The sequence below is a fragment of the Psittacula echo genome (assembly GCF_963264785.1).
Source record: "Psittacula echo genome assembly, chromosome: 5".
Lineage (NCBI taxonomy): Eukaryota > Metazoa > Chordata > Aves > Psittaciformes > Psittacidae > Psittacula > Psittacula echo.
This window is the reverse complement of record NC_137739.1, coordinates 19,179,415-19,202,437: the sequence shown is the minus strand read 5'-3', so window position 1 is coordinate 19,202,437 and position 23,023 is coordinate 19,179,415. Positions and strand designations below refer to the sequence as shown.

The following is a 23,023-nucleotide window of genomic DNA, read 5'->3' as shown; positions in this document are numbered from 1 at the left end:
AGGGGCTTTGGGCAAGGGCCTGTAGGGACAGAAAAAGGGGGAATGGTTTTAACCTGACAGAGGGGAGACTGAGATGAGATCTTGGGCAGAAGTTCTTCCCTGTGTGAGAGGTAATAAAAGGGCTAATGAAATTTTGCTTTCACCAAGCATATGTGGCCTGCAGAAGATAAAAGCTTATCAAACATGACCATCCTATAATGTCACACCAGTGAGAGAAACTGAAAGAACTAACACCCACAGGACTGGTCAGAACTGGCTCAAGACCCAGGGTGAAAAGTTCACCTTAGAGGAAGACGTCTTACTTCATCCCCAAAGACCGCGGAGACGACCACCAGGAGGCAGCGAGCATGTGCCAAAAGGAGGCAACCAGGGTGGACTTATGGAAATCCTTTTTGAGAAGCAATTGTAATAGTTTCTCCCTGTTCCCGGGATAACTATGAATATGTATTTAGCTGATGCAATGGATAATGGATAAAAAGCTTGCATATGGGTACAACGGAGCGCCTCTGGCTATGGTCATGCGCCCAGCACTGTTTTCTTTGATCCACTGGCTTTGTCCCTAATAAATTTTTTAGAAGTGAGCACGTTTCACACACCTGTGAGAGTGCTGAGGCACTGGCACAGGTTGCCCAGAGCAGCTGTGGCTGCCTCATCCCTGGCAGTGTCCAAGGCCAGGCTGGACAAGGCTTGGAGCAACCCGGCCTAGTGGAAGGTGTCCCTCTCTGTGGCAGGGGGTTGGAACTCGATGAGCTTTAAAGTCCTTTCCAACCCAAACCAATCTGTGATTCTGTGATGATTCTATGAATAATGGGTAAAGACTTGGAATTCTCATCAGTTTCATCTCAAAACTCTGAAACTGCAATAAATTCATTCTGGCATTGAAGTCTCTTTGTTGAAGTTAGTGGGTTTAAATGCTAGATTTACTGCAGGTGACAGGTGGCGAAGCTAAGAGCATCATCAGCTTCACTGCATCAGCGAGGTGGCTGTGGAATGGAAGGCACTGTTCACTCACAGAGCACATAAAATTCTGCTACTACCTGTTCCTGCTGTAGGCACAACTCTAATGTTGTGGCCTTGCTCCCCCACCTTCTGCATTGCTTTTAATTACAGTGCTAAACTTGAGGTTTTCCTTACTGTAGCATCTGTCATTCATATTAGCTAAAGCATATCAAGTACTGGCCCCTTACACCTCAGTAAATGAACATCTACTGCTGTTCAACAGCAACTGCTGCCTGGATCATCATAAAGCAGTATTCTGGAGCTTGCACACACTTCAGTTAGGTGATCTTGTCCCAGGAAACCCCACTCACTGCTGAGTTGGTGCTCTTAAGAATTAGTGCTCAAAAAACACCAAAAGCCAGAAGGACGGGTGCTCCAGACAGAGCAACTGGGCACCAGGCTCCCAATACCTGGTCAACACAAGAAGTCACCAACATCAGAAAATTCCTGGGCCTCCACCTCTCAGCATCCCTTGCTTTAATACTAAGCCTTCCTCCTCCTCTTAGCCCAGGTGCACACAGCCCTCTGCATGTAGAGTCTGGAATCTATCCCAATTAATCCTTTGTAGTGCCTCACTGACAAGATCAGGCTTCTGCAAGGCCCAAAATGCTCTCAGGCATACTAGTGCTTTCCAGCATCTCTGAGTTTTGAATGTTTTGAAGAATGCACACAATTCTTTAGTGCCGCACTTGAGGTTCGATAGGCTTTAGGAACTGTCACAAGAACATCGTGTTACCAAGAAAGGTTTTATTCTTTTTGCCAGTTGCTTTGTTAATTGCACAAAAAAAAAAAAATCTTTTTGTTTTGCCATTTAAACATTTTCACACATCCTATTCTGAATGACAAACATTAATTAAAAACAAGGCAAAAAATAAAAATTCACAACCTTAATTAACTATAGGATCTATCATTTAGGAAAGAAAAGTTTTTCTTACACGCTTTTCACAAGTGTCACATTTTCTCTTTTAAAAGGAGGGAGTCAAAAAAAGCAAACTGCTAAAACAGAAATCCTCATAAAAGGAACTTTACAGAATTCTCAACAATATTAAGACAACACTGACTAGCCAGTTTTGTTAGAGCATCTCAGCTTCCCCCTTTTTCCTCCCCCAAATCTCAGGTGTAGAACAGATGAAGATCCATGTTCAGAGGCTACAGACATAAATACAAGAATCTGAGTGAGACTGACATGAGTTCATCTCAAATGGCATCTGAAGCAGTTGGGTTTTCACCATTTCCTCCCTCCTCACTTCATATCCACATCAGAGCCCTCAGTCTCCTGCTCCTCCCTGGCCCACCAGTGAGTGTACCTCACCCTCCAGCCACTCCACATCCACCTTCCTCGCCAGGAAGCTGCAGTCAGTCTTTCTCAGGATAAATTACAGTGTTGAACTAGTCTGCACCTGCCACTCCCACATAAATAATCAAATTCGTTTTGAGTACTACAGTATTTCTGGAAAATAAAACCTGCAGCAGCAAGGTGCTAGGGAGTGTTTCTCCCGCTCACAAATACAGTTGAGTTCACTATGAAACACAGGTCACGGGACTTGAGACCTCCTTTTGTACTCTCACTCCATCCAGAGGCACCACAAAGTAAAGAAGAGGGAGATCCTCCATTCCCTTTGCTCAGACCCATTCACCTTCACTCTCGCCCAAAAGACCTCCGCAGGGACAGGTCAGGGATGCTGCTGCACTGGCTCAGCACAGTTCCATTCTTAACTGGACCCAGGACAGTACCTTCCTTTTCCTCCCAAAAGATTTCTTATACTATAAAACCTAAAACTTACCTCCTGCCCCCGAAAACACCATTTCCCCAGATGTCCTCAATACACAATTCACATAAATGATTTCTTAACTGCAGTATGTTTAACCAAGGACTTCTGATGCTAACAGCTGAGCTCTTCTGGATAGGGGAAGCGCAAGTGTGTCAAAAGCAGGCTAATGGCTGGTTATCCTGGGTAGTTATATGTGCCTTTAATATGGATATCTACATGCAGGATGACAGTTGCACTGTCTAAGAAACATGTATAACTAGTATTGTTCACGCATACCACTGACAAATGGGCAAACTGATGTCTAACAGTTCTATTACTAGATGTTCACCACAGGACATAATGTGTAACACAATTATTAGCACACAAATAATGGTGATCACAGGCAGTGAAACAGTCAACAAAGTAACATTTACAGCATTAGGTGTTAGATGTCACAATTCATAACAAGTATCTGATACTTTCTTAATAAGGTGCCCCTGAATCATATGCATATGCTGCACAAAGCAGGATTGGTAAGAAATTCTAACTCACAGGAACATTTCCTTACACAGTCATGAAGTTACCAGAAAAATAAGATGGCAGGAGGGCCAGACCTCACAGGTTTAAAGGAACATGGTCTCATTTGAATTTGCTTTCTTTCCTATCAGAATCCCAACCCAAGAAAGGAGATTGTGCCACTGAAGAGATTTTGGCCAATAAAATTTCTTACTGGCATTTTACTAACTCTCAAGTCAAAAATGCAAGAACCCTCCTAAAAGGCTAATGCTGAGAACAACAAGGGTGAAGGGGAAGGAAAGGGAAGGAAAAAACCAAACATGCTCTGTGAATTTTTTGAGAGACAGGCTCTGGGTTACTCTGCTAGCAACACTGAGAGCATCTCTGCTTTCCAGCCTTGGCATCTGCAGTTAAAAGTCCCGTATTTCTAGTCTAGAAAGCTAGAAGCTCAGCAGTGAGTGGCCTTAGCCTCCCATTTTATTTCCTAGTCTTTCTAGAAGTTACTATCTGGCCAGAAAGTCACAGGCACAGGAAAAAGTTTCACACTGTGCTAGTGTCATGCCCATAGTAGTAACACTAAGAACATGTACGGAAAATATGACATGTATAAAGATCACTAATCAGTACAGAAAAACATCCCTGTGAGGTAGGCAATCATCACCCACCTTTTCAGATGGGCAAACAGGCTAAGGGATATAATGACCATGCAAAGGCCAGACAGCGTGGGAAGCAGCTCAGGAATCCCAGCCTCTTTGCTCTATAATTGTTCTTTTCGCCCCTCTCAGACTCATCACTCTGATTGTGACACTGCTGTAATCCAAGACACTTTTGTCATTACTGTCTACAAGGATAAAAAAAACAACAATAAAACAAGTGAAGCAACACAACATAAGCTAAGACCAGGAGCAATCCTAAGGTTTGCTCCTTCCCCAGAGTATCTCTGTCTCAGTTTTAGGCTACATGTTACTCTTGCAGTTTTCTATGCAAACGTGTTGATCTTCAATGCTGTTTTTGGGATGGGCAGCTGTGATTAGCTTTTTAGGAGGCTCACTTAACACTGGCATTCTCTCATTTTCATTAAGGTTTGTGTTCCTTAACCTATAGCTGTCTGTACAGTGGAAGACATGGATGTAATCTGTTCTTCTTAACTGTACAAGGAACTCCTCCATCAGTGTTTTGGGGAGATGGAAGTTTAAAAAGAAACAGAATCAAGACAGTGTTGCATGCAACCCCATTACCTTCTGAACTGCCATTCTCCTCCATGGGAGGTGCTTTGTTCTCTAACAGTGGCCGATTAACAGGAATGCTCCTCACCTTACTTGGGACCAAGGACTTTACTGATATTCATAGGTAGATGCGATGTATGTCATCTGTCCTCTAGATGCAGAGAGTCCAACACACACATTATTTCACGGCAAAGAAGAAAAGGGATCATTAGAAACAGCATCTTGGACAAGCATACAAAGAGGAAAATAAAAGCAGCCAAGCAGCAGATTTCTGGCAGAGTTGCCTCAGAGCTTCTGAACAAGCCGCCACTGTTCTGTTCCATGACTGTCAGTGCATGGCATGGATTTTTCTAATTAGACTGCAACAATCCAAGCCCCCTCCTCCCCCCCTTCTGCCACCAGGGGAAGGCTCACTGCAGCAGCTGCCTCCATGGCAGATCTCAAAGTCTGTATATAAAAGTAAATGGAAAGACAGAGATGGACTGGTCCAGAGTTAAAACCCAGTATCATAATAATATTAATCATAGTATTAAGAGTAAGAACGGTGTAGCCTAGTGGATGTAGGCCCTGTACACTGCAGACATGTCGTTGTCTGATTGGTCCAATGCTTTTGCTCGTTTATAGACCTGGAGAAGAGAAATTAGGAAAGTATCAGTGCCTGTGCTTGTGCAAAGCCTGTCCTCAGCAGAAAAACTACTTTCCTGACCACTGCAAAACAGAGAACTGCTTTGTATGTCAAGTCATTGGAGCAGCACAAATCAGAACGCATCAGGTGTTGGTGAGGCCATCCCTGTTTACTCATGTGACATTCTAAGGGCTTCTAAAATCAAAATAAATTCAGTTCCATCCTACTCAAAATGTATTTCAATCACTGTTCCCTTGTTATAGAGATGATGTAATTCTTAAGATTTTGGCTCTTGTTGACAAATGGCTCTACTGAAGAAACTTTGAGTTAACAGACATCTGAAAACTGAGTAACTCTTACCTCATTGGCAGCAGCTGCCATGGGAGTTGGGTGGTTGACAGAATCACCCAGTGCAATAGCTAATCTAAGATCCTTCTGTATGTATTTCAGGTAGAAATCAGGTTTAAAGTTTCCTTGCAAGATATCTGTTGAGAGGAATGCATACAAAAAATAAGCATGACAAAAGTAAATCAAGCCCACACTGCAAGGGCATGCAACTCCACACCAAACTTCCCTTTCCCATGCTGAGCACTGGGAACACTGCTTTTAGCTCTTCTGTTTCTCTGCCCTCTACCTTTATCTGGCCACAGCAGATGTCACTACTGCCCACTGACAAAGTAAACTGACTGCAAAGCAGCTTGCCCTCCACTTCAGTTATTACCCTGGCCCAGTGAAATCCTCACTGTGAACTCAAATCCTAAGCAGGCTGTAGACCATGCAGAGCTTGGGGGGAATTCTCAGAATCCCTGGCTATGAAGAGAAAGGAATGAAACTCAGCTCTTCATTTCCAGAATGCTTAAAATACCCAGAATCCCAAACTGATGAAGATGGGATAGTTATTTTCTCCCTTCTGCCATTATCTGAAATGCTGCTAGGTTGTGGCAAATGTCCTGTAATAAAACAATGTAAGAGAGCTTTACTTTGGCACTTCTGGTCCAGGAAGATGCTGGCAAGTTGTCCCTGATTGAGGATATCCAGAAGGGTCTGTTGGGACTGGCCGGTCACTTGAGCCAAAGTCAGTCCTTCTGCTATCGTTGCCATGAAGCTGCCTTGGACCATGTTGACAATCAGCATCATCTTGGCAGCATTGCCTACTTCACCTGGGAGTGAGACATACCATTGGACATTCCTCCGGAACAGATACAGCAGCCTTGCTGCCCCATCCCACACAGTATTAACACTACCAGACTCTTCATATTAAGCACTTGGCAACTCTCCCTTCCGCAGAAAGACTTCAGAAACTCACCCATTTTGCAAGTACTCAAAGGAAGGAAGAAATTGTAAGAAAGTAAGATTTAAAATTAAAAGCAGCATGGATTCTCCAAAATGAGCCAGTATTCAAAAGAAAAATCACAGAATCAACCAGGTTGGAAAAGACCTTTAAGATCATCAAGTGCAACTTTTCCCAGCACTGTCAAGGCCACCACTAAACCGTGTCATTAAGGGCCTCGTCTACATGGTTTGTGAACACTTCCGGGAACGGTGATGCCACCACTGCCCTGGGCAGCCTGTTCCAACGCCTGACAACCCTTTTGGGGAAGAAATTGATCCTAATATCCAGTCTAAATCTCCTCTGGTGCAGCTTGAGGCCATTTTCTCTTGTCCTGTCACTTGTTCCTTGGGAGAAGACACCAGCCATCTTCTCTCTCCACCCTACTTTCAGGTAATTGAAGAGAGCAATAACGTCCCCACTAAGCTTTCTCTTTTCCAGACTAAAGAACCCCAGTTAAACCTCCAGTTAGGCTGGAAGCTCGGAAATCAGCCAAGTTCCAGAAGAACAGGCATACTGCCTATGGAGACAAGAAACAGAGAACACATATGCCTTTTGACTCCTTGCTGGAATTCTCAGTCCTTGCACTGACTAAGAAACTGCTATCAGGCCCATTGTGTTTCAATTACCTAGAAAAAATGAGGTCTTCCCCATCGCTTGGAAACAGCTACTGCAGTCCTCATATAAACCCCTGTCGCCAGCTGCCAGGATCACAAGCATCCCATCATTAGATAGCTGTTGATTTCCTGAGACCGGTGCTTCCAAAAAGCGACCACCCCGGGACACGATCACCTGGAAAAAGAGTATCTCTGGTTAGCTGTGCATGAACAGCATGCATTGATGCTGTGTAGGCAGTACAGCAAGAACATTGTTTAGGGCATTCATGTCCCTGAGGACAGAATTTTAAAGCAGAATAAATAGCTTAGACACATAAAGAGAGGAAAACACTAACACATGCTCCATCCTGCAAATGGTACTAGAGAATTGCTCTCATACTCCAGCAACACTTTCCTACACCCATCACTACTGTGTGTGTTTTAAGAAGCTGAACCTAGGTGCTTTTGCCATGGTACCAGTAATGGACAATGAAGCTGTACATGTGGTATAAGAATCCAAGAAGATATCCCCCTTCTTTTTCCGCAAAGAGTAAAGGCCCTTGAGAGATCTCTTTAGCCACAGGTTTACTAATATTACAACTCCTCACTCTCCCAATTCATGTTGTACACGACCATGTCGCCAACATGTCTGCTGAAACTTCATCAAAACCAGCTCCTCTTCCTCATGCAACACCACACATTGCCTTTAGGGCAGAGAATAACAATAATGATGTCAAAAAGGATATCAAAGATACTACTTCAGAACGTGTCTACAGAAATCTTCTCTATATTTCTACAAAATGAAACATGAAGGCATTCTTTTTCCCCAATCAGAACATTTAAAATAGATTAGGCATTTTATCAATTTAAGGGCAGTTACTAATCTAGACAGTGCTTTGTTCTCCAGTTTGCTACAGAATACCAATCTGCTACAAATACTCCTTAAGGGATCAAAATTTGGCTGCTGTCTGCATTGCTGCCACCTAACAGCCCTGCCTAATCTACAGGCTTTGTTTTATTATCTGGGAATGTCTTGTCCAACTTTGTTTGCTAGTCAAGATTTGACAGTTTATGTTGTCCTATTTTCCTGGGACTTGAGCGTTTCCTGAAAGAAGCCCAAGAATCTTCAGAAGCATCTTTATTATCAACAGCTTACTCCCTGAAGCAACAAGAACTGCAGTACTGCTGCTGAATCACAGATGGCAGAAGTTCAGTTCAATGTGATTACCTGGGCCAGCTCTGTGACTGTATCTGCATCCACGGTGGACATATCCACATAACACTTCCCTGGGCGAATACCCTGCAACACTCCACTCGGACCCAGTACCAGCTGTGGGAAACAGAAGAACAGTAAAGCAATAGGGTGTCTGCAAAGAAACTCCAATCCTGCAAAAAAGCAGTTCAAGTAAGCATGGCACTGCATTGGTGGAATCCTACAGGGATGTCAAAACCGAGCCCCCAGGGGTTATTTTTTTAAAAGTATGATTTTTGTTGGGACATTTATTTTTACACAGCTACACTGCCCAGCATCTTCAATGACCTATCCAGCCTACCATGGCTGGTAGAAATCAGGACTGGCAGTGACTTATCATATAGTCTAGCTGGTGGAGGAACAATAAGAGCTAATCCTTACATCCTTTGCTGCTTTTGGATCTGATACACAGGCAAAGGTGATGTCACAGGTGGAGACAACTTCAGCGGGGGTTCTTCCCAGCCGTGCCCCCTCCTGGATGAACAAATCACACTGCAAAAGTCACAAATCCAAATGTAAGAAAAATTAAGTCTGGAGCAAATGGGTTCTCTAGCATTTTGCTGAAACAAAGTCTGCTGCTAGAACCAAATTCAAAAGGAGTCAGGCATATTCATAGCAACTGGGTTGTCAGCTGTTGGTTTGTCCATACACACATACAAGGGCTCTTCTGCAGCTTTTCTGAAGCCCCAAGTGAAGAACTTCAAAGAAAGACACAGGAAAGAGAATGCTTTGGTGAAATAAGAGACTGAAGGTTGTCAGGTTTGGAGGATAGATGAGAAGAATAATAATGGTAAACAGACATAGAAAAATGCGTTACTGGACAGTAAACAGGAATACACACAGCTGAGACATGTTTCAGTGGCCTGCCACTTCAGAGTCTTAGCTCCTTCTTATTCTATCCCCTCCTATTAGCCAGTTTTTGCAGTTAAAAAAAAAAAAAATAAATCTTTCAACCCCTTTTACCAAAGTAACCACAGTGTTCTTCCTGCCTCTGATATTCCACAGTACCATCCAAGTACCACCACTCCCCTAGTTACCTATTTTTCCTCCTCCACTACAAAGGATAATACCGGCTAGAATACAACTGTAATATAAGCTCCACCTTTACTTTGAATATACCTATAAAACCCTTCTCACCCTGGTCTTACGACACAGCAGGTTTTCAACAGAATCTTTGTTACTGCCACATGAACAGAACAATGGATGTGTAGACAAGGTTGTGGTCTGCATCTTAAAACACCACTCCTGAGATCAACTCCCAAGCAAGTCTTTTTGTTTGGTTCCATGAGACAATGACTTGTCTATTTATATGAGCAGTATTTCCAGAGGCAATTTACATTGCATTCCCCAACACATACACAAGGTTGTAATTGCTCTGGAAACTCTCTCCTCTCATACAAAATGGCAATGGGACAGGGACTGTTCACACAGGAGTGTGACCACACTATAACGGACTACAGCTTCATCTAGTCAAAAGTGGCTCCCAAAAATCACCTAGGAATTAATAACAAACAAGGTGGCAAGCATATACTTGTGTTTCTTGGGCATCCTCTCACACATTTAGAAAAGCTTAAATTTCATCATCTGTACCTTAAGAACATGCCTACCTTCTCAGCAGTCCGGTTCCAGACAGTGACAGTGTGACCCATCTTCAGTAAGTTGGAGACAATGCCACTTCCCATAAGGCCAAGTCCCAGAAATCCTATCCTGAGAGGAAGAGATAAACATTAATGCAAGAGAAAGAAATTGGTGCCAGCCTCTCATGGTCTTAGAGATGAAGAACAAACCCTGGAGCATCACCAGCAAAGTCCCAAAACCACACCAAAACCAAACACATTCAACTTCAGCCAGAGCTAGAATAGGCAGATACTGAGCTTTTAAAGCAAGCTGGTGTTTATTTTGCTTACCAAGCATCCCTAACAATTTCCTGAAGAATCTCTTTAGTCTGCTTCAGAAGACTACCAAAATGTAACAGGTTTGGTTGGTCTGGGTTTTTTGTTTGTCTGGGAGGATTTGTTTTATTAAAATTATTCCTCTTTTGCTTTCTGTTGCCAGCCACTGCCTTATAGAAGACAAAGGGAACTTTCAGAGATCAACAGGTGCTTCTCTAATTTTCTGATTTTTAAACTGTCACGTGTACAATGACTTGCTTATACTACTGAATGATACATTACAATCTTTATTTTCATAAAGCTCAGCAAGGACTGATGGGCTAAGCATCACACACAGACCTAACTAGACAGGGCTAGGTCTGTGTGTGATGCTTAAAAGTAGCTTCTGCTTCACAGCCGTGATTTCAGACAGGCACAGAAAGGAAGCAATAGTCCAGTACAGGTCACCATGAGCAACGCTACAATAGTTCCAGACACCAGCTGCCTTCCTCCTCCTACCCTCCCAAAGCTGGCCAAAGTTTTGTTCTCCCTGTTCAACAAAAAGACAACGTGCTAAAAAGCTCCACCCCTACAGTTACCTGCAACAGGAATTCCTTCGCAGTTATTGCGGCAAGGATCCTTTTATATATCATGTAGCTTCCTACCAAACCAACAACTCTATAAGGAGATTCTGAAGTGTTCAGTTACATGTCTGACGTAACTTCACAACAAAATCTGCCTGGCAATTCCCCAGTTAATTCTTCAGAATTAGCCACACTACAGATGTGCTTTGGCTTTTGCAAGCCACCTGCACTCACCCAGCTGGCCATGCCGCCTTTGTTAGAGCAAACTCATTTAGACAAGTCAGAGCAAGTCACTTAAACAAGGTCCACCTATTTTCAAGTCTCTAAAACAGACAAGATACTCTTTCTCTCCCAACCCACCTCTGAACCACATATTCCTGTGATACTGTTTTACCTGAACAGATTCATTGTTATTGTAGTTCCCCTGGAGTGCATTTGAGAACTGACATCCCATGAGAACGACCCTAATGGCAAACAGCAAGCTGTGGTCTGAGCTCAATTTGAACAGAGCGGAAGTTACAGAGTGAAACAGGAAGCTCAAGTTAGGCTTCTCTCACTCTAGAAAGGAGAAGAGGGACGTTAGAAGAAACCAGAAAGCTCATGTGCTACACAGCAAAGCTCTTGCGGTGGGAGAACATGCCTCCCTCGTCTTCTTGTCTTCTACGTGCTCATGAGAGCGATTAAATAACCTCACTCAACTGCTAGACACTACAGGAGAAAAGTACCCTTTTATCTTTCTGCCTCACACAGCATTCGGAAGTAACAATGCTTAATGTTCTGCAGCATGCCTTACAGGAAAAGAGCAACTGCAGAAAACCCCTGAATTGCAAACTTATCCAGGACAGACCTTATTCTGAATTTTTCTACTGTACAGCCCTTGTTTGTTTTTAGCTGCCTTCTCCCCTCCCGCACCCCAAATCAGACTTTCACACAAGGACAGAGGAGATCTGTAGTCAGAGGGAAACATTAGGTTTATTTATTCTCAGTGACAAGCTGGATAATGGCTGCATGTCTGAGCTGGGAAGGAGAAAAAGGGAAATGGCTGAAGTGTGTTGGAGATCTTACTTTTTGTCTGTAGGCGTGATACTGCCATTGACTGCTGTGCTGTCTGCTGCCTGGATGGAGGTGGATCCTGTTTCCTGGGGTGGGGGGAGGGAAGAGGGGAAAAAAAAAAAAAAATAGAGTGCACAGCTCTGGAGGAACTGTAAGTCCTCAAGACAATAAGAAAACCCGCCAAAACCAAGATTGGCCTTACCTCTTCACAAACCTTCAGCTTCTTTGTAATGGCTTGATAGCAGACAGCTGGCTGCATGGAAAAGACAAAGCATTCAGGGAAAGGACAGTGCTGATTTGCTCTGCTGAGCAAATGGGACATATCCTTGTTAGACAAAAACAGGCAGCTCACCTACCCACCACAATATGCAAAGGAGGAAAGCTCTCAGGCTTTCTTCAAAGGGAGAAAATAATGAAAAAAAAAAAACCCCTATTGCAACACACTAAGCTCCTCCCTTCTCACCCTGCCCCAGCAGGTACTGCAAACTACCATCTGTAATTCGCATGACTGGCTCCTCTACAGGAAAGGACCTAGGGCAACCCTACTCTCTCATTTGGCCCAAATTAAACAGAGATCTTGAAAGCCTGCCATAGAGTGCTTTGCCTCCTACCTATGCTCAGTAAGTCCATGCAGCTGTGGAAGCAAAACCTTCTTGTTAATGTGAGAAGGCAGGTGGTTGTCAACAAATGTTAAGGTGAAGGCTGCTCCTTCCCATGCTGCTTATGGTAAGGCTAGTCTAGATTACAACTGTTAGCTGCTCTTAATCCTTCTGGCTCTGCCCAGATCCTCAGCTAGATATAAATCCTTTTTCATTTGATTTGATCTTTTCTTTTCCTCCTGATGTTCACTGCCGAAGATAAAATCCTGCAAGGATTCTGACTCTCAGGAGATAAATTGGCTATATTTTACACGGAGCTTTTCTGGTCCTGGAAATTCTGCCATATTCAGTTAGTTGACAAGTTCATCCAGATGAAGGAACTGGTAGGAAAACAGAAGACAACCTAACAACAGGGATTTTAAACAGAAAACCATCCTTTCCTACCCCTCAACATTCAATCTACAGAATTTGCAACAGAACTGTCAAATCCTGGTGTGAGATTATCTTTAATTACTTAAAGTATTCACTGAACTCAATGCCAAATCATTCTAAACCTTAAGGCTAGGAAGTAATTAAACACATGAGAATCCAATTGCCCCTAGCCCCTGAAGAACAGAGTATCACATGCTCTTTATGTGTGATACTCTTGTGATGAACTCTTTACACATACTCCTTGTACTTAATCTCAGTACAGGGCAGGATGCCAAACTAGACAGACCAGGAGAATAATCCTGTCTGCCAAATCCTCACCTTCTCTGTCTGACTCAGCAGGAAGTGATGGAAGTGTGGATCACTGTCCTTCACAGGCTACAGAAAGAGAAAGCACAGGCTAAGAAACATTCCCAGAGAGTCACTGAGCAACCACAGCACAATTCCCTCGTTCTCTCGAGCTGCGCAAGAATGACAAATTAAGGTGGAAAATATTAAACGTATCAGCTGTATCAAACAGCCTGTTTCAATTAAGCAGTTTATATTGTGTTTCATTCTCAAAATCATAGCCATTCAAATCAAATTCCTCTAGCTTTGGAAAACCAGAGAAGATTATGAGCAAGATTAACATGGGAGGAAGAGATCTCATATCCCACTTCACCCTCTTCCCAAGGGAATGAAAACATTTTTTTCCAGCTTCCAGGGAACTCCTTAAAACAGCATTCTGGGAATCGGCTCTGGATTACACCTAGCACTGTCACATGCTAGGCAACCCATATTAACAGGAACAAGGGCTGTAAACCCAAGTATCTAACCTCCCCAGTGAGCATCAGAAGCACTACCTGTCAGTCACACTGCTCTTACTCTGCTTTATTGAACACTTATTTATGCATAAAAAATGAAAGACTTCCAAAAGCTGCCTATGAGAGAAATCAAATGAAACTATCCTGTATGATAATATTCAGACAGGGAGAGCCTATCCATATCATCTCCTTCAGCTCTATGAAGCCAGTGCCAGAAATATTTTTGAAACAAGAAGTGCAAAACTGAATGCAGCACATTTACTGTGAATCTGCAAACAGTTCCACAAAGTAGTATGTTGGGAAATGAGATTTCAGTCTTAACTGCCCGGGATATCGTCTAGCTTTGTTACACTTCAGAATGACAGACCAAGAGCATTTGTGTTCCTACAAGAGGAAAAGAAGATCTCGCTGTTTTACAGCCCAGACAAGAGCTTCTAGATTTGCTTCAACAAACTCAGTTCCTAAATCACATATATTGTAAAGTTTCTCACCTCACTGACGCTTGGTGGCCATTTAAATCCAGCCACTGTTCCAGTCATCACTCTCTTCACTGTACTTGACTCTGGAATTGTGAGGTCCTGAGGAGACAAAAAGAGGAGCAGAAAGAGCTTACAACCTGGCTCAGTGGCTGGCCACAGCAAGTTGATAATATGAGCACATAGTTTTGAAAAGCACTACAAATGCCTTCCATGTCACATGCCATTCCATGAAGTGTTCATAGTTAAACACACACTGTATTAGCAAACACAGGTGAGGTGAAAAAAACATGAACTGCCAACGAAGCAAACCAATCATAGTTATCAGTTCTGGAGAATCCATTCTTCATATGTAAGAGGAATCATTGCAATTGTGTAATCATGCAACGAGCAGAGAAACAAACGATCACATCTGATCCAGCATTTTCCCCTGGTGGATGCAGACCTCTGCACAGAGGTCTAACTCTTCCAACCTTCCCATCTTAAAAACAAGTCGCCTACCTTCTAAGCCTGTGGCTGACAGTCACATCTGCTCAAGTTTGCACAATCCATGAGACAGAACTGATATGTGGACTGTCCCATTCCCTCAACAGGCCCATGATTTGTAATGTCATGATAATTCTTTTTTTAAACTGTTGAAGAGATTAAAATTTATCTGTCTTATTTCCCAAAGGTATATAGGTTAAAATAAGTCTTCATGCTATAGCTCATAGACATAAGCTATAGACGTACAGGGTTTTATGTTATAGGAAGAGAATGTAAAGGACTTCAGCATAGTATGTGTTATCTTCCTGAAATGAGGGTTCAGAAATGGAATAATATAATCTTCCCTCCAAAACTACTTTCGGTAAATGCACAATGTACCTTAGTGTCTATGCAGAATCACAAGAGAAGAGCGCTGTTTGCAAAAAAAGTAAGAGCAGGAGTGCTGGAGTCTTGACTGCTAAGACTACCCTAGATTGATGCAACTGTTTCATCTATTAGCAGGGACAATTTACACATCAGTCTCCAACCTTAAAGTGTCTAGGGAGAGCCCTGCACACTAAAATTCTCTCTTTAGAGACCATGCTGCTGTTTCAACTGGTCATGTTGGTCCTCTGAAAACAGGCATGTAAGCTTAAGAACAAGAGTATTTGAATGACCATGTATGCCTACAAAGCATTTCTATATAGAACATGCCTCAGCAACAACTGGGTTCTTGAATTTTGTGCATTCTTATTGTTTGGAAAACCACAATTTGGACTGTGATGGTGCAAACCCCCTCAAATCCCAACACTGCAGTAATGCAGGACAGTGACATTAGTGTTTTCTATCTCAGAGCTAAGAATTTGGGGAAATTATGAGAACCAGGCAAGACAACAACAAAATTCTAAAATTATTTCACAGGCTGCAAAATCGTATTACAGCAGTACTATTATATTTTCACAGCAGTTTCTTTAATTGTCAGTACATTACTTTCCAGAAGCTACTTTCCTACACTAGCCTGCTTATTTTCATGATTTTGGGCTAGACATTTATCACATAGCTGGCCACCTCTTTGTGATATGCTGTTTAAAACCAGTCCTCTTGCAATTTGCCAGTAAAATGATTTCTACTATCCCAACTCACTCAAAGCACTCTGATGCTCTGAGGTAGCTAATACTGTAAAACCTAAGCATGCAATGTGTCAGCATGATCAGAATTCTCTCAGCTATTAGTTTTGATTAATTTTGGAATGAATCTAGCTCAAAGACACAAAAACACACGGCAAGCAGAAAAAAAGGCCCTGTGGCCTTGTGACAGAAATATGTGAAGCTACAACAGGCTCATAGCAAGACACTCTGAAAGGTGAAAGTATGTTGCATGAGAAGTATTTTCCTGCATCAGTCATATTACAAATTCTATAATTATTAGTAAAAATTCACAAATACACATCTGTTCCTCCCCTCCTCCAGCTCCTCCCCAAAAGGAGAAACTGATGGGCTTTGTTGTACAGCCTCATTTAACAGAAGATGGCTCTGAAAAAAATCCAGCATTTCCTTCACAGCTACTATCTGAGATTATCAGCTTAATTTTACCACATCAAGAAAGAGCCTGCTGTTGAACCAGCGAATGCAAATCCATTCACCATTTTAGAGATCAAAGACTACCTGCATCCGGAAGTACACTGAAAGCAAAGATTGTGAAGCATGGCATAACATGATCTCTTTGGAGCACAGGTGAGCAAGCAGATTGCTGTACGGTTTATCAGCTGAGGTCTTCCAATGGTCTTCAGGTGTAGTCTCAAGACAGAGCATGTGCATTGTAAAGTTCCACTGAAGAAATAATTATCCATTTGGAAAAGGAAGATCTGGACCACAACAGTGAGTTCCACAACAAATAAAAGAGGACGGAACTCTAGATAAGGGTAGACAAAGTACTGGTGGCTATTGTTGCTGCCACAACATCCAGATATAACAGGGAACTAATGGGCATAAAATAATAATGCTCCAAGTTTGGATCTTTGTGATGGAGGGATGGAAATACATCCTATAGCACAGAAGCTGGAATGAATGCAATTAATTCTTCTGGTGGATTCCCCAGGCTACAAGAGTTTCTTCTTTAAGCCCTACCTAGCCCTTAAGAACACACCACTCCCTCTAAGTACTGAGGATGAAGTGGTGAGACTACTAATCATTTAATCATACCAAGTAGATGAGATGGGAGAAGTCTGGAATCATATGAAGACCCATGTCTTCATAAACCTTCCAACACAAACTGAACTTGAGGGATGGGCAAGACGAAAGGTGGAGTCTCAGGATACAGCTCTCAAAGCCCTCTCAAGGTGTGAAAAGAGCCACTCAAAATAACTAACTGGTGAAAATTACAGGAAGAATCAACAACATGCTTGCTAAAGGTATTAGGGGGCCAAATGGTCTAGAAGTAGTAACACAGAGTAGCTTAAAAAAACCTGAGAATGAACTGACTCTTCCTGCTGGCCTGTTAGTCAAGGTGCCAGTCAACCCTTGAGTCCATCTGTACAGTCCACAGGGCACTGGTGGACATGCGTAACACAAACCTTCTCATCCTTGGGTGGACGCCCCCGCTTTCGGGGGCTCTGATCCTGGGCTCTTTTCAAAGGTGATTTTGATCCTCTCTCTGATGAGACAGAAGAGACCCTCTTTTTTCCTTCCCCTGTGCCCTTCTTCAACTTCCCTTCAGGGAAACTGGCTTTGCGTTTCTCTTCACCAGCAGATTGCTTGCCTCTTTCTTCACTGGAATTATGCCGATTCTTTTCTTCATTGGAGTTATGGGAAGATGCCTGAGAGATTACAGAACAGAAGATGGTAAGGAAAGAAAAGAAGAGCTGGAATGATTTTCATGCAAAACCAAGGATGTGAAAGACCCTGTGCTGATTACTAACAAGCAAAACAACAGCATAGTAACTTGAAAACTAGATATTTGTTACCCTTTGAAGTTGGTGAATGAAGGTCCTGATTAGTTCTCCTGCAAACTCACATCAGTTTAAGTAAGGAGTAACAGAACAGGCCACTTGAAGACTTGCTGGTATTGTGTGCAGACAGATGCACTTCCAGTATACAGAAGACAAGATTAGCAGATATCAACTTCTAGCCCAAGACCTAAGACTAATGTATTAAATCATCATAAGCAGATCAATTAGCCTCTTCAGTTTCTCCATCAGTTCAACACCACCTTTTTCCCATCAAACAAGACTGAACGGGGAAGAAAAGAGGATACAAGAAAAAAAGAAAAAACCTCAAAAAGAACCCCACAGGCACGAAAATGAACCTGCCTTCAACTTGCCAGATGCGACAAACTTCTTTCACACAGAAATGGACCCGATCATCATTCATGCCAAGACTTGTTTTGTTTTTCACAGAGAAGAAAGAAATCACTCACCTGGTCCCTGCCTTTGGTTTTTCTAAGAAACTCCTCTACAGCATCCACGGCTTGCTGGAAGCGCTTACCCTTGTTAATCTTTATCATTTCCTCTTTGTGAGGGTGATAAGGCTTTAGCTGCTCCACTTTGATCCAAGCACTAGAAACAAGAAAATAAGTTAGTTATATTCTCCAAACAGCAAATTTTTCAACCATCCCACTTCCAAAACCGCACAGATACACCTTTTTTTCTCCAGAGCTACTGATGACAGCAGCCCAAATTCACTTGCTTTCTACAGCCTGAAAGGCTGTGATTTCTGCATTCACCAAGCACTTTCTTCTGGCACTTCGTTTCTCTCTCAAGTTTTATATCCTCTTATGCTAGCAGTGCTCCACTCTAAGCGCTAACCATATATGCTATCAGCAAGACAGCTTTTGGATGTGATCACAGGTATTTGTTTAGAACAGAGGCAGCCTAGTAACTGCTCTTGTATCACCAGGGGGAATACCCATAATCACATGCTTCCACAAAAGGTAGTCAATAATATGAATCTGCTCAAGAGGTTGTTGAAAGCAGGGGTCACAAAACAATTCTGAGCCATCCACCCTTGTTCAAACATACTTTGCACACACAAGAAAAAAAAGCAAAATTACATCTCTCAATAGACACAATCACAAGTAAAATGAGCACAAACACCATAGGTTATTGCTGAAGAAGTTTCTGATGTACCTTGATATTCCTCATGAAACCACAAAAATGTTGTCATTTTTGAGTGAAAAGAACCACTCTTCACTACTGATATTTTAAGATAAACTGGTACAGTAGCACAGCATTAACCTGGCTGCAGTCCTACGAGGAAACTCAAGTTAACTTCCCACTGCTGCTAAATAGGACTTCTTGACATCTACTGAATGTTTAAGTGGTCAAGTAGAGGGTGACAACTCTGCTTTCCTTGAGGTTGACAAGTTCTTCTATCACTCCTTCACTGCCATTGAGCAGAATGCCTTTGCTCCCAAAATTCCTTATGGCTCTCAGAGAACAGACTACCTTCCTCTCTCCCCAGATTGAAGCCCAGGCTTATTTGCTACACTGTTACAAAACTACTTCCATCCAACTGAAAACCGACCTGCATAAGTTTTAGAAAAGCTTCTCCTGAGCTTAGGATGGCTAACTGCTTCCTAGTGCACAGTAAAACCCAATCAAACTGATTTTCTCTGGTCCCAAAACACAGAATCATAGAATCATAGAATAGTTAGGGTTGGAAAGGACCTTAAGATCATCCAGTTCCAACCCCCCTGCCATGGCCACGGACACCTCACACTAAACCATGCCACCCAAGGCTCTGTCCAACCTGGCCTTGCACACCGCCAGGGATGGAGCATTCACAACCTCCCTGGGCAACCCACTCCAGTGCCTCACCACCCTCACAGTAAAGAATTTCTTCCTTATATCCAATCTAAACTTCCCCTGCTTAAGTTTTAACCTGTTACCCCTTGTTCTGTCACTACAGTCCCTAACAAACAGTCCATCCCCAGCATCCCTATAGCCCCCCTTCAGACACTGGAAGGCTGCTATGAGGTCTCCATGCAGCCTTCTCTTCTCCAGGCTGAACAGCCCCAACTTTCTCAGCCTGTCTTCAGACGGGAGGTGCTCCAGTCCCCTGATCATCCTCGTGGCCCTCCTCTGCACTTGTTCCAACAGTTCCATGTCCTTTTTATGTTGAGGACACCAGAACTGCACACAATACTCCAAGTGAGGTCTCACGAGAGCAGAGTAGAGGGGCAGGATCACCTCCTTCGACCTGCTGGTCACACTCCTTTTGATGCAGCCCAGGATGCAGTTGGCTTTCTGGGCTGCAAGTGCACATTGAAGCCGGCTCATGTTCATTTTCTCATCGACCAACAGCCCCAAGTCCTTCTCCACAGGGCTGCTCTGAATCTCTTCTCTGCCCAACCTGTAGCTGTGCCTGGGATTGCTCCAACCCAGGTGTAGGACCTTGCACTTGTCATGGTTAAACATCATCAGGTTGGCATCAGCCCACCTCACAAGTGTGTCGAGGTCCCTCTGGATGGCATTCCTTCCCTCCAGCGTTATCAACCGAACCACACAGCTTGGTGTCATTGGCAAACTTGCTGAGGGCACACTCAATCCCACTGCCCATGTCACCAACAAAGATGTTGAACAAGACCGGTCCCAACACCGATCCCAGAGGGACACCACTCGTTACTGGTCTCCAGCCGTTAATGACATTAATGACATGTTAACGACATTCAGTCATTAACCACAACTCTTTGCGCGCAGCCATCCAGCCAGCTCTTTATCCACTGAGTGGTCCACCCATCAAATTGATGTCTCTCCAATTTAGAGACAAGGATGTCGTGTGGGACAGTGTCGAAGGCTTTGCACAAGTCCAGGTAGATGATATCAACTGCTCTGCCCCTGTCCATCAGTTCCATAGCCCCATCATAGAAGGCCACCAAATTGGTCAGGCAGGATTCCCCTTAGTGAAGCCATGCTGGCTGCCACCAAGCACCTTGTTGTTTTTCATGTGCCTTAGCATGTCTTCCAGGAGAATCTGCTCCAAGATTTTGTCAGGCACGGAGGTGAGACTGACTGGTCTGTAATTCCCTGGGCCATCCATTTTTCCTCTTCTTGAAAATGGGGGTTATATTTCCCTTTTTCCAGTCGTTGGTAACTTCAGCTGACTGTCATGATTTTTCTAATATGATGGACAGTGGCTTAGCAACTTCATTTGCCAGCTCCTTCAGGACCCGCGGATGGATTTCATCAGGTCTCATGGACTTGTGTACGCTCAGGTTTTTAAGATGGTCTCAAACCAGATCCTCTCCTACAGTGGGGCAAGGATCTTCATTCTCACAGTCCCTGCGTCCGCCTTCCAAGACTTGGGTGGTGCGGTCAGAGCTTTTGCCAGTGAAAAAAACACCTCTGTTACAAACATCAACTAGCCATGGTTATAGGTTTTAAGTATTTTCCAGTGCAGTTTCGCTCTTGCAAGCAGTTGAAACAGTTTAATAGCTGCCTTTTGAGACACAGTAAGCATTATGTCACACAGCTAAGCTGAACATAAAGATAAAAATAATAGTAATTATTATTATTGTTGTTATGCCTTGCTGGATCTTGCTGTCCTCTCTTTATGAATATAACCCACTGAACTCTTTAAAACCATGGAAATCCTCTTTGCTGGCATTAGCCACTGTAGTAAGAATTGACCTGCTTGAAGCAGACTGCAGCTTTTTGGGAACTGACTGCAAAACACGCTGGCATCCTTCTCACAATGCCACTGCAGACTACACCAGGATGCCCATAGTCTTGAAGCAGACCCCAGTACTGTTTTGCATGCAAAGATCAATCCTTTTGCTTAGTTTACATCTTCTTCATAATACTGACTTAATATAACATAAAAAGTCAAATTATTACTTTCAGACTAGAGTCTGCCATCTGGCAACTGTTCAAAGAATCCCGTCTAGCTTCCCAGACATTAGTGAACTGTATCTTTAAATTCTCTTCTACTGTAAAGCTCTTCTGAGTGGCAGTCAGTGACAAAGCATCCCTAGGTACTAGACAACATCAGCTCACAAAACCCTTCCGTTATATATATGAAGGAGTCAAAATTTTGGAGTACATTATAATAAGGCGTGATAAACCTTGTTGCCAAATTTGAAGTTCTAAATAAAAATTACTTTTTTCTATCAAGGCATTCTCTTGGGTTTCTGCACATCCTATCCCTCCTCACCACACATGTCCATTAGCTTCCTTTCTCATTACTTTTCCTTTGTTATGGAGAACATCTAAAGCACAAAGCTTTCTCGATCCTAGCTTCAAAGATGCATCCTGGCACTTAAGATCCTCCATGACAAAGAGATAGTGATCTCAGAGGCAAACTAATCAGTGAAAGAAAGTCTTAAATGCTACCTCAATGTTAAAAATAAAATAAAATTAAAAAAAAACCCACAATAATAAAAGTCTTTTCCTTTCCACTTTGTTTTTTGTGTGTGTCACTTAAGTGGACAACCTTCTATAAGGTTCTATCTCTGCTCAGAACAGTTAAAAACAAAAGAACTTTCCACCAAAACAATCATTCATGTTCAGATACAAGATATCTCTCTGTTAAGCAACAACCTCAATGCCAACAAAGTCAAATATTTAGATAAGAGGCCTCTAGCACACAACATATAAAAGGAACTACTATTTGGATCATTGCACTCGAAGAGTTTCAGTCAACAGCTCCATGTCCAAGTAGCACTCAGTGATGAGTGGTGTTCCCCACAGGTCAACACTGGACCAATGCTGTTAACATCTTTGTCAGCAACATGGACAGTGGGCTTGAGCACCCTCAGCAAGTTTGCTGATGACATGGAGCTGTGTGGTGTGGTCGACATGCTGGAGGGAAGGGATGTTATCCAGAGGGACCTGGACAAGCTGGAGAGGTGAGCCAATGCCTGCCTCATGAAGTTCAACAAGGCCAAGTGCAAGGTGCTGCACCTGGGTCAGAGCAATCCCAAGCACAAATACAGGATGGGCAAAGACTGGATGGAGCAACCGAGAGGAGTAGGACTTGGGGGTGTTGGGTGACGGGAAGCTCCCCTTGACCGGCTGCTCACGCTCTGGTGATGCAGCCCAGCATACAGAGGGGTTCTGGGTTCAAGTGCACATCCCCAGAGTTTGAGCAGCAGGTCGAGGAAGGGGATTCTACCCCACTGCTGCGCTCTGGAGAGACCCCCCAGCAGTCCTGTGTCCAGCTCTGAGGCAACAACACAAGAGGGATGTGCAGCTGTTGGAACAAGTCCAGAGGAGGACATGGAGATGATGCAAGGGCTGGAGCAGCTCTGTTCTGGAGACAGGCTGAGAGAGCTGGGCTTGTTCAGCCTGGACAAGAGAAGGCTCCAGGGAGACCTTAGAGCAGCTCCAGTGCCTAAAGGGGCTGACAAGAAACCTGAAGAAGGGCTTTGGACAAAGGCCTGTAGGGACAGGACAAGGGGGAATGGCTTTAACCTGACAGAGGGGAAATTTAGATGAGATCCTAGGCAGAAGTT

At 43.3% G+C, this 23,023-nt stretch overlaps 2 protein-coding genes across 10 annotated transcripts in view; both read right to left on the bottom strand.

Annotated features, from left to right (window-relative positions):
• ROGDI (rogdi atypical leucine zipper) overlaps positions 1 to 4,597 on the bottom strand; it is a 40,837-nt gene extending 36,240 nt beyond the window's left edge. The window contains exon 1 of one of the 2 annotated variants that reach the window (XM_080617628.1): positions 4,505 to 4,597. In XM_080617628.1, the coding sequence (XP_080473754.1) occupies positions 4,505 to 4,519 (15 nt within the window). In that variant the 5' untranslated portion in view covers positions 4,520 to 4,597. Of the gene's footprint in view, positions 1 to 596; positions 789 to 4,504 lie in introns of those variants that run through there. The other variant, XM_080617636.1, reaches the window with a different exon arrangement.
• Positions 1,732 to 23,023, bottom strand: part of GLYR1 (glyoxylate reductase 1 homolog) — a 31,397-nt gene continuing 10,105 nt past the window's right edge. For 3 of the 8 annotated variants that reach the window (XM_080617624.1, XM_080617621.1, XM_080617622.1), the window contains 13 exons: positions 17,990 to 18,128; positions 17,148 to 17,390; positions 14,126 to 14,212; positions 13,153 to 13,209; positions 12,006 to 12,056; positions 11,816 to 11,889; positions 9,903 to 10,002; positions 8,677 to 8,787; positions 8,272 to 8,373; positions 7,077 to 7,239; positions 6,098 to 6,277; positions 5,478 to 5,602; positions 1,732 to 5,118 (listed from right to left, as the gene is read on the bottom strand). In XM_080617624.1, coding sequence (XP_080473750.1) covers positions 5,044 to 5,118; positions 5,478 to 5,602; positions 6,098 to 6,277; positions 7,077 to 7,239; positions 8,272 to 8,373; positions 8,677 to 8,787; positions 9,903 to 10,002; positions 11,816 to 11,889; positions 12,006 to 12,056; positions 13,153 to 13,209; positions 14,126 to 14,212; positions 17,148 to 17,390; positions 17,990 to 18,128 — 1,507 coding nt within the window. In that variant the 3' untranslated portion in view covers positions 1,732 to 5,043. The remainder of the gene's footprint in view (positions 5,119 to 5,477; positions 5,603 to 6,097; positions 6,278 to 7,076; positions 7,240 to 8,271; positions 8,374 to 8,676; positions 8,788 to 9,902; positions 10,003 to 11,815; positions 11,890 to 12,005; positions 12,057 to 13,152; positions 13,210 to 14,125; positions 14,213 to 17,147; positions 17,391 to 17,989; positions 18,129 to 23,023) is intronic. The other 5 variants (XR_013956809.1, XM_080617619.1, XM_080617618.1 and 2 more) reach the window with 5 other exon arrangements.